The following is a 17767-nucleotide window of genomic DNA, read 5'->3' on the forward strand; positions in this document are numbered from 1 at the left end:
TTCTTCCCAAGGAGACCTCTTGTGCCATTGATCTATAAGCAGAACCTTCTCTTGACTAGAGTAGGGAATTCTGTTTAAAAACTAATGGCATAGTCATGCCCAATGTGATTAAATTACTACTTAGTTTTTAGAAATTAAATTTGTTGTTCTAAGTCAAATGAAGATTTTAAAAACATTAGAAAAAATAAAATTAAGAGGTATTGGATGTTGATGGGCCTAAAGCCTATATTGTATTAGACTGTATCTACAAAGGTATGTACAGAAGACTGTTTCCTGAAACACCATCCAGGTATAGCCTGTTAGTAGCTGCAAGGACAGCATGATCTTGCTCTATAGATGCACTGTGCTGATGATGTGCTTCTTCTCACTGACTGACAGGAGGGGCACACATACAACAGAAACCATTCACAATGGCAGACAAAGAGGAGACAGATAAGATGAGGAAATTATTGCATGGGGAATTAGTATTTGAGAGGATGCCTCAGTATTTCACCCTTGGTCCAGCAGGAGTTATATAGGAGCACCTTGGTTCAGAGGGACCTCTGGTGGTTGTTATGGAGACTGTTGTGTCTCGCTTTCCCCATCCAGTAGTCACCCGTATGGTGGGGAGAAGTGGAGAGATTAGTTGGTAGATCCTCCGTATGCCCACATCCCTTGGTGAGGGATGGGGTGGAAAATACTTGAGAAGAGGAAAAGATGAGGTAGAGATAAAGGCGATCAAAGATGGAGAAGATTCACCTACCTAGAAAGAGTTCAATATGTCTGTCAAACAGGAAGTGCTGTCTCAGGAAAAAGCTGATTCAAGAATCCAAGAGTGATGGAGAAGGCCTTACTCACCTAAAGCAGGAGGACTGAAAAAATGCTGAAAATGAGAGGGGAGGGTGGTTTTTCTTTGGTGTTATATGTTTCTAGAGTGCATCAGTTTTTCAAAACTTTCCTACAGTGACAATGTACCCTAATCCTGATATTGAAAATCTCCAGTAAATCGAATTTTTTTACCTTGGTATCTGCTTCCAATATTGTATTCCATTGTGAATCAGCTTCATTTCTAGCACAAATATCTGTTTACAACTCTCAATCAGTCCTGGAGCCCATGCTTAAGTAGCCAATAGCCAAAAGGATAAATTGGACTTTTATTATAGAATCCCTCCCTCTATGCACCATTGAGTATCTGAGTATTAGGACCAGCTCATTCCTTGAAACAGATCAGGCAATGAGCACAAAACACAAACAATAGCACAAACAAATGCAAATATAAACCTTTAAAGCCATAAAATATTGCTGCAAAATAAACTGTCTCCTGAAATGGAAATTCATGGTATAGCAATCTCATTTTAAGGAAAACTGCAGTGATTAGCTCAATACTTTAGATAAATATAGTACACCTCTACCCCGAGATAACGCTGTCCTCAGGAGCCAAAAAATCTTACCGTGTTATAGGTGAAACTGCATTATATCAACTTTGCTTTGATCTGCTGGAGTGCGCAGGCTCCCCCCAGCCCCCGAGCACTGCTTTACTGCATTATATCAGAATTTGCATTATATTGGGGTAGAGGTGAATCTATCAGTTATACAGAGAAATTTTTAATGGTTTAGAAATACCTGTTACTGTTTTGATACTTCTTAACTGAAGGATTCTGTTGCCAATGAGCACTGCCATTTTAGCAGTGAAGTTTAATTTCCTGGTATTGCTGGACAAAGGAAGTATTGTTCAGGACTTGAGTATATAACATGAGATGGAATATTCCACATTTTAAGGTAACTTTTCCAATTTTTCTACACTACTTTCTAGTAAAAAATAGAAGACTACTTCCTTTGTCACAAGCTTCTCAGTTTGATTCTAAACCCCATACTCAGGCAAAAAGAATAGTAGTCAGGAATTTTGCTAGAGTTCAGTTCTGCCCAGGAACTCAGAACTGGGCCCAGTATCAGCCAGCAGACAAGACAGTGACTTTTTGTTTCTTTAATCATTTGATACCTTTTCAAAAAATTAACTTTTCTTTAGAACTAGATGAATGAAATTGCATTTGAAATTCCTTTGAAGATTCTGTGAAAGGCTTGCAATTTATAGGCACCAAGGAATCCCATAGGTAGGCCTTGAAATGAATCACTTTGTTACCTGGAGCCCTAGGACAGGATGGAAAAGCTGGAATGTTTGCAGTATGAGTTCAAACATGTTTTGGATTCTTAAATGACTTCAAGGAAAGTATCTTTTAATTAACTGGTTGCTATTGTAGTATGGATTTCCTCCACTGACATCAATCTCCAGAGCCATCTTGGATACCCCTATTGAAGATTTCTTCTTGTGAACCTTGATGGTCTATCCCTTCATAATATGAGTTACCATTATGAAGGAAAGTCCCCACTGCACGTCCTTGACGAGCATGTCCTACTGCATCACTGAAAACCTTGTTTATCTGTTCTTCAGATGGCATCCACCAATCAGGGTTGGAAGTGCAATGCATCCTAATGAACTCTGTGGAAAACAGACAGTGATAAGAAACAGCTTATCTTTGTAGCATACACGGTTATTGCCCAACTAGCAAGCGCTTATAGCAAGTAATAAATAAAGTGTTATTGTGACTACTTAAACAGGATTAAAACCTTATGGAAAATGCCATGATAATGCCAATTGAACCTATTTTATTTCTAGGCACACTTATTTCACCATATGAAATAGTGTGTGTATGTCTCTGTGTGTGTGTGTGTGTAGCTACAGAGAAATTTCTCCTTGCTGAAATAAAACAATAAATTTCAGAGATTTTTATGATATCGAATGAGCAATGCATGTATAGGTTGGTATGAAATAAGAAATGCATTTTATTTGAAACCTGTAATCCTTACACACTTTAATTTTATTGTGCTTGTATTCATGGGTCTTTATGGTCTTCCTCTGCTGCCTAGTTTAATATCTGCAGATTTCAGCAATTTATAACAATGTTTCAAACAGTATTTCAGATAGCCCAAAAAGGAAAAAGGTGCCAATCTTCATTTTAAGTTCTAAACTTAGGTTGTGTGTTTCTGGATATGATGTTGGTGTTCTAGAGACTATACTGGCCATTAAAATAGCTAAATGAGACAACAGGGACTAACTTGCTCTTTCACAGCCTAGCACTGGGTTTATCCATGCATGAGAAACCGAGTAAGCTCAAGTTGTGCCATGTTTAAGCTGGCTATTTAAATGGGTAATGCTTATGTCAAATGGCTGTGTTTGTGTCACATTCTTATTGTCAAAAGTACTACTATTCCGCTTTTTTGTATATGTGAAGTATTTGATCATTAGAATTACATAAGTGGTTTTGACAGGTTTTTAACTCTTAATGCTAGTCAGACCTCAAAACCAGAGATACATAGACTTTAAAATGACAAAATATAATTTTAAAAGTGGAAGCACTTCTCTTTATTTATTGGCTGCACTACATCGTAGTCAGCAGTAGACTTTTATTTATTCTCCACAATTATTTTTTTGCCTATGCAGCAGGGTATTTCTCATTTTACTTTCTAATAGTGACAAGCTATTGATACAACAGGTGGTATAAATTAAGTTCATTACTGTCACAACATCCTGAGACCAGGGAATGCTGTTATCCTGAGTTGCAAGCTGATCTTTTGGAAAATTGGGACATATGATTTTTGCATAGCTACTCCAGCAATGTGCCTTCAAAAGTGGAATCTATTTCTGTTTTAAATTCCTCTTCCTGTAAATCTGTGCAAGCAATACTGTCCCTGAGGCCTAGTTATGCTTGCATGAGGTTTCATAAACTGGGATGTTGCTCAAGATAATGGTTACTTGTGTAGAAACAGTGCTACAGTTTAGGTTTGCTGGGCTTTTTTAAAACTTAAAGATGGTTCCAGAGATCTTTCAATAGAAGAAATAAATCTTTAAAACGTTTATAGATGTTAATGTAAGCTTTCAGTAGTTGCCACCTTCAATAGGGACAATCTTTTTAAGAAAAAATGTTATTCCCTCCCCACCCCTGCTCTCCAAAATGTTCATCTAATCTATTTCACTAGGGCTACAAGCAGATTTGTCCATTTTCTTCCTCCAAAACTCTTATTAATCTCTTTCAAGAAGCAGCATCTACATTAGACTTCTACAGAAGAGACTATCTAGGGTGTGCCATGTAATTTCAGAAGGCTACACTGCCTTATGCTACAGAATTATGGGCTCAGAGTGACTGAAAATATATCTTTTTTTCTTTTGTTGAGTGGAGGAAGAATGACAAACAAGTAATAGTTATAGAATACTACCACTTTTGTTTAGGAATAATCATTTCTTTACCCGCCACCAAAAGGAAACCCTTTAATTCCTCAAGCACTCTTCTTAGCTCTCACAGGTCCACCCTTGTGTTGTCAGTAAGGCAGGTTAGAAATGGCTCTCTGAAATCAGTTTCTCTGGCTGCAGACAGATAAGTAGTTCTCACTTCTTGCCATGAACCCTGAGGGCCAGTCCAACATTATGCAATGCCATGGATCACTCATACTACCTTGCTTTTAAACGGATAGGGCTAGAGAGGTTCATTTGGATCCCTGGCACTGCCGAAAGTTGCACTGCCCGTACACTGCCTGGCCAACCCAAGCTATACTAATTTATAAATCTCTACTGAGCAGTTTAACAGGTACAATGGACCCCAGTCATTTTGACGTCCTGTGCAAGATTTAAAATTATTTATGGAAATGCCATTTTTTCCACAGAGCACTACAGGGTACACACATCAATAGTGCATGTCTAGTGGCTCAAAAATGATAAAAATTTCCGGAGGGTGAAGTCTTGCCCATTGGCTGCCTTGGGATTGGAGGGAGTGCAGTGACAGAAGGGGTGGCCGACAGGGGTATGTGAGATGCCTGTTAAAGCCAATAGGTATAACTGAAGGTGTCACCACCAATGCCCCATTGTCTCTCTGTCCCTGCTCAAAATCTGGCTTGACAACTGAGGAAGGCTATAATGGTGGTAGGGTTGGTATTACATTTCTGCTCCTGTATAAATTACCAATTGAAATTTAAGAAATCTTAGTAAAGCCTGATGCACTTCTGTTCAACTTTTAAATCCTTAGTTTCCAGGGAACTTGACACTCTGAGTCCAGCTCCAGACCTCTCTATAGCATGCTGCATACACTGAAATGCATTTGCCCCACTTCTTTTAAGCTCTGATAATTCATTTTATTTTGTTTTAACATCTGGTGAATCTTTTGTGTAGCAGAAAACATCATGCCTCAGTCTGAGCTCACGTAAAAATAATGCTTTAAATGTATTACGTGATTACGTAAATATATCACAATTAAAAGTCTGCTCTGCCAGGCCTTGTTAGTTACTTCTAATCTAACTGGATAGAAATTCAGTCTCAAATGTAACCATTCTGCTGCTGGTGTTTTCCCTGTATTTTCCTTTTCATTGCTTACTAATAACTTCATAGTTCTTCTTCGAGTGATTGCTCATATCCATTCCAGTTAGGTGTACGCGCCGCGCGTGCACATTCGTCGGAAAACTTTTACCCTAGCAACTCAGTGGGCCGGCAGGTCGCCCCCTAGAGTGGCGCCACCATGGCGCTCCATATATACTCCTGCCGGCCCACCCGCTCCTCAGTTCCTTCTTACCGCCCGTGTCGGTCGTTGGAACAGTGGAGCGCGGCTTAGCTGACCTCCACTTCCCTAGCTACTCGTTTTCTCGTATATAATTATGCAGTTATAACACTTTTATATATATATTTGTATGGTTAGTTTAGTTAGCGGGGTTCAGGAAGTTGCCCCTTCCATGAGCCCAGTGCCGGAGCCATGCATGGCTCACCGGGTTTTAAAAAGGGGCCCGGCTTGCCAGAAGCCGCGGCCGAAGAGAGATCTACATGACTCCTGTTGAAGTGCCTCAGGGAATCACACTTGACAGATAAGTGCCCCATTTGCAAGGCTTTTAAGCCGAGAACAAAAAGGTGCGGGACTTTCACTTGCCCCTCCACCTTGGGCGCGGAGCGATGTTCAAGCGGCGGGCAGAAGCGCCTCCTCGGCACCGGACCCCGCCGGTACCACCAAGGCCTTTCGGCACCGACCGTCGCCGGCACCGATGTCGACTCGGCACCGCTCCCTTCTTCCGAGGTCGAGAGAGTCTACGATTCCTGCTGGTGCCTGGCGGCTCCCCGGCACGCGCCGTGGTTGAGCCCCCTGCTCCCGCTACTTCCGTGCCACCTGCATCGCAGCCAGAGAGCTCGCCTCAGTTGCGTTATCCGGCACCGTCACCTGCAGAGGCACCGATGACTTCGGCTCCGTCGATTCCAGTCCCCCAGGACCAGGGAATCCGCTGCCTGGCAGCTCCCCGGCTCGCGCCGTGGTAGAGCTTACTGCTCCTGCTGCTTCTGGGCCAGCTGCACCACAGCTAGACAGCTCGTCTAAGATGGCTCGCCCGGCACCGACGACGTCGGCACCGTCGATCCCGGTCCCACGAGGGCCGTAGAATCCGGTGCCTGACGGCTCCCCGGCACGCGCCGTGGTTGAGCGTATTGCTCCTGCTGCTTCCGTGCCAGCGGCACCGCAGCCAGAGAGCTCGTCTACTCGGATCGCCCGGCGCTGACACCTGCTACGACACCGATGACGTCGTCACCGTCGATCCCGGTCCCACAAGGGCCGTAGAATCCGGTGCCTGACGGCTCCCCGGCACGCGCCGTGGTTGAGCGTATTGCTCCTGCTGCTTCCGTGCCAGCGGCACCGCAGCCAGAGGGCTCGTCTACGTCGGATCGCCCGGCACCGACACCTGCTGCGGCACCGATGGCGTCGGCACCGTCGATCCCGGTCCCACACGGGCCGTAGAATCCGGTGCATGACGGCTCCCCGGCACGCGCCGTGGTTGAGCGTATTGCTCCTGCTGCTTCCGTGCCAACGGCACCGCAGCCAGAGAGCTCGTCTACGTCGGATCGCCCGGCACCGACACCTGCTGCGGCACCGATGACGTCGGCACCGTCGATCCCGGTCCCGCAAGGGCCGTAGTATCCGGTGCCTGACGGCTCCCCGGCACGCGCCGTGGTCGAGCTAATGCTCCGGCTGCTTCCGTGCCAACGGCACCGCGGTCAGAGAGCTAGTCTAAGTCGGATCGCCCGGCACCGACACCTGCTGCGGCACCGATGACGTCGGCACCGTCGATCCCGGTCCCGCAAGGGCCGTAGAATCCGGTGCCTGACGGCTCCCAGGCACGCGCCGTGGTTGAGCTCCTGTTCCGGCTGCTTCTATCGGCACCGTCGATTCCAGTCCCACAAGGGCTATCGAATCCGGTGCCCGACGGCTCCCCGGCACGCGCCGTGGTTGAGCGTATTACTCCCGCTGCTTCAGTGCTGACGGCACCGCAGCCAGACAGCTTATCTAACTCGGTTCGCCCGGCACCGGCACCTACCGAAGCTCTGATGACCTCGGTACCGTGGATCCCGGCCCCACGAGGGCCGTCGAATCCGGTGCCTGACAGCTCCCCAGTACGCACTGTGGTTGAGCCTGCTGTTCCCTGCACGCCGGAGATGTTACCAACGGCGAGGGCTCTCAGTGCCATGACAGAGTCAGTGCTGCCTGACCCGGGCACCGCCGGTACGGGTAATACAGTCTCTTCAAGGGACTGTCCCCTGTCAGTACAGCAGAGCGGCACCGTCCATGATCACGGTCCCGCAGACACTCCAAGTCCTGTCGGCACGCCGGACACCACTGGCAGTCCCGGTACTGTTTTCCTCGGTACTGGTCACACTCGCTGCACCGGTCGGTATCCCGTTCGCCGACCCGCTATCGGCACCGTTCCGACATCTGGCACCGGGGCAGGTACCTTGACTCCTGTAGCTCTTCTCCGAGCCTCGAGATCTCGGTCGACCTCCCGACACCGTTCTGGTTGCGGGTCTGGATCTCGTTCCAGGTACCGATACGCCTCCCGATGCCGGTCCCCGGTGCCGAGTTGGGCAAGGTCCGAGTGAGTCAGAGACTCGGCCCGTGCCTTCTTTTAGCACCTCCATGGCCATCCGGACACGCATCCGTGTCATCCCATATGCGCAGATTTTATGCTCAGGACCATGATCCTGATATCATGGCCAGCGGGCGAAGCAGAAAGAGCCTTGGCGAATGCAAGGTGTACTCTGCAGGGGCCCTGCGCCTCTGGGTAGCAAAGCAACAAGCCTTGCTTAGCTGCGATAATTATAGCACCTGGGTGGAGGAGTTTCTCCCTCGAACCTCCCATCTAGAGTTCGCTGCCGTCTTGGAGGACGGGGGAAAGAATTTACCCTTTGTTGGTAAAGGCATCTTCGCGGCAGAGACAGCCCCAGACTGCGAAGCCTGCTGGACAATAGGGTCCTAATGCGTCTCAGCGTGTATACGCTTGCGACCAAACGCAGGCCTTTATGGCCCCAGCCGCCATACTCTGTGCCTAGCCAGAGGCAGAACTCTGGAAAACGGCAAGGCCAAGGCGGTCGCAGACAAACGTCAGGCCCCCCTAAAAAGCCAGAGTCGAGGTCCCTCGCAATTACCACTGGGACCAAAGACGGACCTTCCAAGGTTCGTCGGAGGGCGGTGTACCAGTCGCAGGACGGGATCCTGATCCCGCTTTCTCCTGGCATGGCCCCAGTTACTTTTAGATCGCTGGGTCCTGCGCACGATGGAGCATAGGTACCACCTTTAAATTGCTCCAGCCCTGTCCCCCTTCAGCGGACGAAAGGGGCTAGGGGTTTTACTCCCGTTATGCCCTAGTTCCCCACTCGAACACAGGTCTCAGACCTCCCTGGTCCTGCATGGACTCAACCGGTTTGGGATAAGGTTGAAGTTCTGCATGGTATCCCTGGGAACCATTATTCCATCCTTGCCTCCTGGGGGCTACTATGCCGCCCTGGATAGGAAGGACGCGTACTTTCGCAATGCCATCTTCCCTCCGCACGGGAGATGCCTCCGCCTTATAGCCAGCGGTGAATACTCCCGGTTTACGGCCATAGTCGCCGCCTACCGTAGCTATGTCGGATATGCGTTTTTCCGTATTGGGACGATTCGCTTATCCGAGGAGACTCTGACACACAACCCACTCAGCCGTGGGCATCGTCACGGTCTTATTCACAGATCAAGGCCTGATGATTACTATAGAGCAATCCACTCTGGTTCCCACGCAGAGGTTGGGCTTCCTAGGGGCTATCTTGGTCTCCTACCTAGCTGGAGCCTGCTTATCGCAACTGCGGTTTTAGGCGATGGCATCAATCATCTGAGGTCTGAAGGCTTTCCCAACGACCTCAGCTCGTTCTTGTCTCAGTCTCCTGGGTCCATGGTTGCCCGCAAGTTTGTAACCATACACGCCAAGCTCCGCCTCCGTCCTCTCCAAGTCCGGCCCACCTTGGCGTACCCTTGGACAGGGAGCCAATGGTCATGGTAGTCACCGTTCCCTCGAACGCCTTAGGCTCCCTAGAGTGGTGGCTAACCCCCTCCTTGGTGTGGACAGGATGCGGTTTCATCCGCCCCAGCCCTCACTGCCCCTGACGGCGGACGCATCATCTCTCTGCTCGAGTGCTCATGGTCACCTTCGAGCTTAAGGCCTTCGGTCTTCTAGGGAGCTGGCATTCCTCATTAATGCCCCAAAAATCAGAGTAGTCCGCCTGGCATGCCAGGGGTTCCAGCGGCAGCTGCGAGGCCGTTGTATCTCGGTGTTTACAGCCAACACAATGGCCAGGTGCTTCATAAGCATTCAGGGGGGACATAGTCCTCCCCCCTTTTTTGTCAGGAGGCCATCCATTTCCGGGTCTTTTGCATGGCCCGCTCGATGGAGCTGGCGACGTCCTTTCTCCCAGGCGTTCGGAACGTCTTATCTCTTTGACTCAGCAGGTCTTTCCTGTCTTACGAGTCATCACTCTGCCCCATGTGAGGCGTCCCGCTTTCCGGAAGTGGAAATGGTTCCTCACACAGACCTGTTCGCTCACCGCGAGTGCAGGAAATGCCAGGTGTTCTGCTCCTTCCAAGGTCTCTCCTCGGAATCGATCTTGGACGCATTCCTGATACCGTGGAACGGCCAACTGCATTATGCCTTCCCGCTGTTCCCACTGGTTCGTTACGTCCTGCTCAAATTCCGCAGGGGCGGAGCGTGCGTCATCATGATCACTCCAGAGTGGTCCAGGCAGCACTGACATACCACGTTGCTCGGCCTGTCAGCCCAGACCTCATCACTCAGGGCAATGACAGGCTTCGTCACTCGGACCTGCAGCCTCTTCGCCTCACGGTGGCTCCTGCGTACCTGAGTTGGGGTGACAGGCAGCCTTCCACCTGGTCAACGTACCGAGCCAGGTGGAAGCGTTTCCTTTACAGCTGCAGTACGCTCGATCTTGCTCCTGCTGAGGTCTCGATCCCCTCTATTTGGCCTGCCTCTGGCCTTCAGCGGCAGGATCTGGCGGTATCATCGCTGAGGATACTCTCAGCAGCCGTCCCTACCTTCCAGCAGGCTAAGATGGACGTTCAGTGTCCCACGCTCTATGGGTTCGAGGTCCCTCAAGGGCTTGGAGCGCTTGCACCCTCGGGTGCGCCGCCCAGCCCCGCCCTGGGGCCTCAACCTAGTCTTGGCCAGACGGGTCTCTGAGATCAGAGCTCTTATGAAGGTTCCACAAAGACAAGGTGCAGTTGTGACCGCACCCGGCTTTCCTCCCTAAGGTGTTTTGGCCTTTCATGTTACCCACAGCTCAACGCAATGGGCATAACCGTTGCACTCCTTGGACATCTGTGGAGTGCTCGCATTATGTTGTGCTGACAGAATCATTTCCTAAGGTCCCCCAGCTCTGCCCCGGTAGCGGGCCAAAGGGAGGGCTTGCTTGTTTTCCTCTCAGAGGATCTCATCTTGGGTGATAGCGGACATCCCCACTTGTTCTGATTTGGCTCATATTTCCCCAAGCCACATCACCGTGCATTCTACCAGGGCTCAGGCTTCATCTGCCGCCTTGCTGGCTCGTGTTTCTACCCACGAGACCTGTCGCGAAGCTCCATTGGTCCTCGGTCCTTACCTTTGCTTCGCAGTATGCCCTGGTTCAGCAGTCAAGAGAGGCTGTAGCCTCTGGCTCGGCAGTTTTATTCTGCCACATTTCACTCCGACCCCACCGCCTTTGTAAGGCTTGGGATTCACCTAACTGGAATGGATATGAGCAATCACTCGAAGAAGAAAAGACGGTTACTCACCTTTGTAACTGTTGTTCTTCGAGATGTGTTGCTCATATCCATTCCGCACCCGCCCTCCTTCCCCACTGTCGGAGTAGCCGGCAAGAAGGAACTGAGGAGCGGGTGGGCCGGCAGGAGTATATATGGAGCGCCATGGTGGCGCCACTCTAGGGGGCGACCTGCCGGCCCACTGAGTTGCTAGGGTAAAAGTTTTCCGACGAATGTGCACGCGCGGCGCGTACACCTAACTGGAATGGATATGAGCAACACATCTCGAAGAACAACAGTTACAAAGGTGAGTAACCGTCTTATTTTATGTTGTCAATCACTTCTGAATGACTTTTTGCACATGTAGTGCTATGAAAGTTAGGTTAATTTAAAAGAATGAAATAGATATTATATTTATGAAGTGGACACTAAGACTAATGACAAGGGCTTTTTTTAAACCAAGCTAGTTAAAATGTTTTATGTGGACCATTATAAATGCTGACAACAAGCCTTAATAAAATATCAAAAAAACAAAATAGGAATTCCCATAGCAGATCAGAGCAGTGGTCCAAGTTGTTAGCAAGAAACCCCATAGTGAACAATTATGAAATAACCTGCCTCTGAGTTAATGTTGGCTTACATCTTCAAGAATGAGGTTTATCTCTCTCATAAAATTTATACACACACATTGTATAAAAATTCTATCTAATTTACATGTGGACGGTCTCTTTATCCATATACAATGTCCAGTCCTGTTACCAAGCTCTTGGCTTAAATGCTATACTGAGGCATTGAGTTTCATGGTTAATTATGTATTGTGAACGACGTTCTGCTCTTCTATTATAAGAGGATAAATAGGATTATTTGATTTACCTTCTCTACACCTTATCATGTAGTCTCTTATTTGACCCCTCTCTAAATTAAACAACCCCAGTCTCTTCAATTTCCCCTCTCCTGGAAGTTTTTCCATGTCTCTAACCACTTTTGTCATCTGTCTCGAAAACACTCTCTATTTCTGCTGCAGTAAGCTGAAAGCTTATATTGAGCCAGAGCCAATGTGGTGAAATGAGATCACATATGGTGGACACTGAGCGAAAAGATGCAGTACCTCTGAGACATGTTACTTTTACTGGATCCAGAGGACGTCTTTCAGGACCTGTCTCTCCTGACTGCACTGACCTTTTCCTTTTTCCAAGGCCGCATGAGTACTTAAGCTCATCAGTTGTGAAAACAAATCTGATGAGATATCGAAGTAGCCGCCTTCCATCTTTCTTTGAAGAATTTACAGCCTCATCCCACTGTTTACTAGTGATGTAGACAGGATAGTTGTTCAGCAACTGCTTGCTTCCCTGGAAAAGTTAAATATTTCTATTATTTATTTTACAAGGCAAACAAGTAAAGACTATGTCAGTTGCAAAGAAAAATGTTTTTAACTAGCTCAGATGCTGACAATGAGATACCTACAGAAGTGAACAATTGCTCATACTGAGAATAGGGACTTTTAAAATTACATTTGCATTTTCTATAACAAAACCCAGTGAGTTATGATAAATGCTTTTTGAGAGAGAGCTATTTATATCTTGAACTTTAAAAGGTAAGCTAAAAAGTGTGAAGATCCACCGATAGGGGATATATTTCAATATAACCTTTCCTTCTTAATCTATTAAAATGTGCAAAAAAGTTTTTGAAGAGTGCGATCAAACAGGTCTCTTTATGGCAGTCGACAGTTTGCTACTTCAGAAGTGACTTTTTACAATCTATTTTTATAATAAATGTATTACTTTTTGTTGAACACACCTAAAACCTGACAGCAGTTGTGTTACTGTGAAAAATATAAAGAAAATAAATAAACCTGAACTATAAAAAAAACTAAAAGCTTCATTACTATTAATGAATGCCACATTAACTCAAATTATAGCTTTACACAAATGCCACTATGACAACAGGAAACAAATCTTACTTTTAGCCTTCATAATTTATGTGCGCTTTAAAATTCCAATTCTAAATAGATGCAAAGGGACTAATTATGGGAATTTCTGTAATCCATACAATATTTATAAGCCAACTTTGGTCAATTGCACCTAAACAAATTTACTTTAGTTCTTGTTGCCTGTAAAATTCTACAGCACAGGACAAATTAATTAACCTAAGATCTCAGTTTTAATTTACTTGTTCAAAAGTAATTAAGGTATTTAAAGAACAATATCCTAGAGACTCATTCACTTTTACCGCTACATACATTTATTGCAACTTATAAATCTAGCACTGTTTCACCAAATTAGGCCGGCTTCATAAAAGCATTGTTACAGTAAACACTTTCAATGGGAGTTCATTAAGAAAATGTGTTCACTGAAATACTACTCTCTTTTGAATTAGTGGAATCCGGGGCACTCTACTGCAGGTGTCACTTGTGGCCCCCTCTCCTAATGCAATACTATTTGTTTACAAACAGCTAGTGCACAATGTGAAGTTAAGAAAAAATAGTATAAAATTCTTTCCCCTCTCCCCAGCATTACCCACATATTTATAAGGCCTACTGGGAGATGGTTTGGGGGGTTGTGCCTCAGATACCCATTACTTTTTATTTTTTATAAGTTTGGTAAATCTGTGGAAAAGCTCAGAGTGGTCCTGGTGTATGGCTCATCTGCACAAATCATAGCTTGGGGTGAGTGTGTAAAGCTAGTCGAAAACTAACCTTGCATTTTATTAATCCTATTGCTGCATGTGATGGGGTGGACTAGGCCCAGATGCCCCCTGATGGAGGCTTCAGGGTTCTACCATACTCCATTCCAGAAAGGAACTGTAGAGAAGTACTCCAGTCTGCCTAGAGTGACTATGGAGGAAGCAGCCAATCAGAGAGGCTGCAGGGAAGCAGCCAATCAGGGCCCAGCAGGCTAGTATAAAAAGAGCTTGGGCCAGTGTAAGTTTAGAGCTGGAAGAGTGTGGATGGTATTCCTAGCTGCTGAAGAAACTACAAGACCTCTGACAGAGCAGTTGCAGGGAGGGACCGTGAGAGCAAGAAATAACTCTTGGGTGGCTGCTGGGACTGAGTACAAGACTTCAGCCCTATGGGGTTTGTTTTTGTTTTCACAGACAGACTGTGTATGACAGCTAAAGGGCTGAGTTGCTGAAGACACACTACAATCAGAGAGAAAAAGAGTGCAGGCACATGCACTCAGCCAGGGGCTGCTCTTGGGAGGTGGATGCCACCCTGTTACACTATTTCTGGTCAGGGCTCTCTGCATCATATTGCAGCAGCCTGTATTAACTTATGCCATCTGCAAATTGCTCTGAGGGGCTGATATCATAATCAAGGAGCACTGTGGTGCAAGGGCATCCTGGCCACAACCTCTATTCCCAAGCCTCACTCCCTTTCCTCTGCTATGTTGGCAGGAGGGAGGGGGAATGGTCTAAGATTCCGTGTGTGAACTCTGTGTAACTAGAGGATCACCCTTATGCTGAGATGATCCTTCCTGGGCCAGTTTCACCACCGAGTGGCCACAGGAGTATCTGACCCACAGTTTTTATCAGTAACTTGCTCATAATACTTCATGTATAAAGCAAGTTATCCTCCATTTCTAGGCTATTGGAATTTACTTGTTAAACTATTAGGTGCATATAAAAAATTCTGATAAACTGGGAAGAAAATAAACAGTAGGTGTCCATACTAGCAAAACATATGAACTCCAAGTATGACCTTTGAACAAGTGCAGTGCCAATTAGGACTGTGGTCCTGTCATCTCTCTCAAGCTAAGCAAGATCTGGCCTGGTTAGTAATTGGATGTGGTCTCACTACGTTCACTGTGGATTAAACGCTTTGTTGAATTGGGGCCTCACTAGGTAGCAAATTGCCCTGAAAAGTTAGCGTGGAGTGGAAAGCATTGTGCTGACAGAAGTGCAGTCTTTTTAATGCAATGTAAAAAGGCCCTGACTGCATGTGGTCATCTAAGACCTCATGACACTGTACTTGAGAATCTGTGTTAAACTTGACTTAATTCCAACTATATCCCCTCCCTCCTGAAACTACAGTGTGTTAGAGTATTTTTCTTCAGTGCCTGTCTAAAGGGGCTGTAGTACTGAGGTGCTCTGTTAAACAATTGCTATATTCTAATCCAGATGATAGCTACATTAATTCCTGTGTATTTAAAACACTTTGGGGCAAAAGACTCTTGATAAATGTAAGCTCCATTTTGGAGCATCTGACAGTAGTGAAAACAAACTAACTAAAAGACAACATCCTAAAGAAATACAGTATAACAAACATATACTGGAGGAAAGATTCAGAGTACAAATGAGTTCATGCTTATGCCTATACATGAGTAAATTTATGAATAAAAGATTAAACTCTTCATATTTTTTTAATTCAGTCAAAAATCCTCTCCCATCATAACAAGTTATCCCCAGTGGATAGTTACAGAACAACCAGTTTTTACAGTGGCTTCAGAACTCCGGTTAAGCAAAAAAAGGGAGAGAGAAAGGAAAATGAGAGCTTGGAATTCTTACTGTGAACAATCTCTGATAAATGCAGGTTTCAATAAAATCAAACCACTTGGAATAAAATAAGGTGAAAAACAAAGTGACACCACTCTTGGGGGCAGATCCTCTGATAATGAAAACTGCCATAGCTCCACTTAAGTCAGTTTGGACCAGCTGAGCATCCACTCCTTGCACTGTATCTTCCATGTATATGGGAGAAAGCAAAATCTGAACAGCAGAAGTTCAGAATAACTACACATCTTCCCTCTAAGTTGCATGTGTGGTGGACAGTTGGTGGAAGTGTTTGAAAATATTTACAGGAAGAGAGAGCTGTCAACTTCAGATCTGGGCATTCTAAAAAGGTTTACACACCAAAAGCCATCTTTCCCAGATATGTTCTTTCTACGTCAGGGTTGAAGCATTTTTTGGGGGGCAATATTAGGGAAAATTGCTCTAGAGCTGATACACAAGCCATATTTATTCTTTGGATAAGTGGAGGTTTTAGTCTCCACGGCTTTCAATATAGTATGTTTCAGCAACAAAAAACTCTTTCGCCCCCCACCCCCAACTCAGTGACAAGCATTTATAATGCCCATCTTTTTGTTTTGAATCTATCAGAAACGTTAGAGACATTCTAGAGAACAAAGTCTGTAATGTGGGATTGTTTGAGATATGAAGGAAGTCTTATAACCACATTTCAGTTTCAACCGTCTTAAGTCTGACTTTAATGGAGATGTCTCTGCCTGAGGAAAGATCAGAGAAAAACAGTCCATTATGTTACAAGTATAGTGTGTATCGGGGGAAGGGAACATGGCTGGATGGAGCAATTTTGGATTAAATTAGTAGTGGCACTATTCCATTATTTTTAGTGTTATGTAAATCCAATAACTTGTTGCATGTTGGAAATGAGTTTAATGCTAGATTTTTATACATTATTTTACTAGTAAATATAGTCTTCCAGTACCTACTGATTTATTGACCTATACATTTCTTTTGAATGAAATTTCAAATGTAAGTATATATAGCTCATGTTCATCATATACTACCTCTGTTGGATGGTCTGTTGGCTGAGGTATCATAAGTTGGTTGTGATGCTGAAGTACAGTCTTCAAATAATCTAAAACAGTCTGGCAGGGCACTGTATGAAACAAATTGCAATTACTATAAATTAGCTGTCTAGCACAAAATAAAACGTTAATCTTAAATCAAGCAGTGGTTTCTGATATCTGTTGTGAATGCCTATAAGATTTATTTACCATTGGAAATGCCCATCCTTTTGGTTTGTGCAGTCATTTCATTCAACAAATATATAACAGCTGATGTATTTTTGTGTGTGTGTGTGTGTGTTGAGGTATCTGAGGATTCTTCTATGTCTGCCCACTACTTTTCAAAGGTTTTCCATTTAAATAATATAATGCTTACAAGTCTGAATTAAGTCAGCAACAATGACAATGAAAAAAATCTCTGCACCCTGTAAACAGCTCAAACCACATAAGGGAGAAAACATTTCTTGGACTTAAATCATACATTCAATATTAATATGTAAACATGCTGGAATGTGTCTGAAACTGCAGACTGATTACAGTATGCACATTTAATAATACATAAACTTTGGTTTATTTTCTTTCCTAAATTTGTCACAAAACCAGGTATTATGGAAACAGTCTGATCGCTCTTTCCTCCCTTCCCTCCCCCACCAAACACTCTCATCCATTTCAGTTGTGGTATCACCATCGTATTCTCCACTCGTGAGGTGATGGGTTAATTAGGTCTGATTCAATTATAGGTCTCTCTTTAGCAGATTCTGCCACATCCCTGATTAACTCTGAAGTATTTTTGAGATACAATGCTTTATTCCTGAGCCTGAATCATTGTAGGAGAATTAAACTAATAGCATTATGCTTGACTTTTGTAACACTAAATAAATACATATCATTTTGTATGTATCAGTTTTGTAGGGGTTGTTCTTGTAACAGTGGTAAAATACTTAAAGGTCTTAGTAGCTTTGGCTAATGGTCCCAGGCAAGATTTTCAGAAGTTACTAGTAATTTTGTATGGCTCTATTTTTGGTTGTCCAACCTGAGAAACCTAAAAGTGTGCTCAACACTTTCTTAAAATCAGGTTCTTTCAAGTTGTTGCAAGCGAGACACTCCAGAACTGAAGCTCTGATGTCATTGTTC

At 45.2% G+C, this 17767-nt stretch overlaps 1 protein-coding gene across 2 annotated transcripts in view; it reads right to left on the reverse strand.

The window, feature by feature from the left end:
* Positions 1–1483: 1483 nt before the first annotated feature.
* The window catches only part of BEND4 (BEN domain containing 4), a 39480-nt gene continuing 23196 nt past the window's right edge, over positions 1484–17767 (reverse strand). Inside the window, exons 3-5 of one of the 2 annotated variants that reach the window (XM_030564879.1) lie at positions 16634–16725; positions 12220–12460; positions 1484–2476 (exon numbers count right to left, since the gene is read on the reverse strand). In XM_030564879.1, coding sequence (XP_030420739.1) covers positions 2259–2476; positions 12220–12460; positions 16634–16725 — 551 coding nt within the window. In that variant the 3' untranslated portion in view covers positions 1484–2258. The remainder of the gene's footprint in view (positions 2477–12219; positions 12461–16633; positions 16726–17767) is intronic. The other variant, XM_030564880.1, reaches the window with a different exon arrangement.

The sequence above is a fragment of the Gopherus evgoodei genome, chromosome 5, assembly GCF_007399415.2.
Source record: "Gopherus evgoodei ecotype Sinaloan lineage chromosome 5, rGopEvg1_v1.p, whole genome shotgun sequence".
NCBI classification, from domain to species: domain Eukaryota; kingdom Metazoa; phylum Chordata; order Testudines; family Testudinidae; genus Gopherus; species Gopherus evgoodei.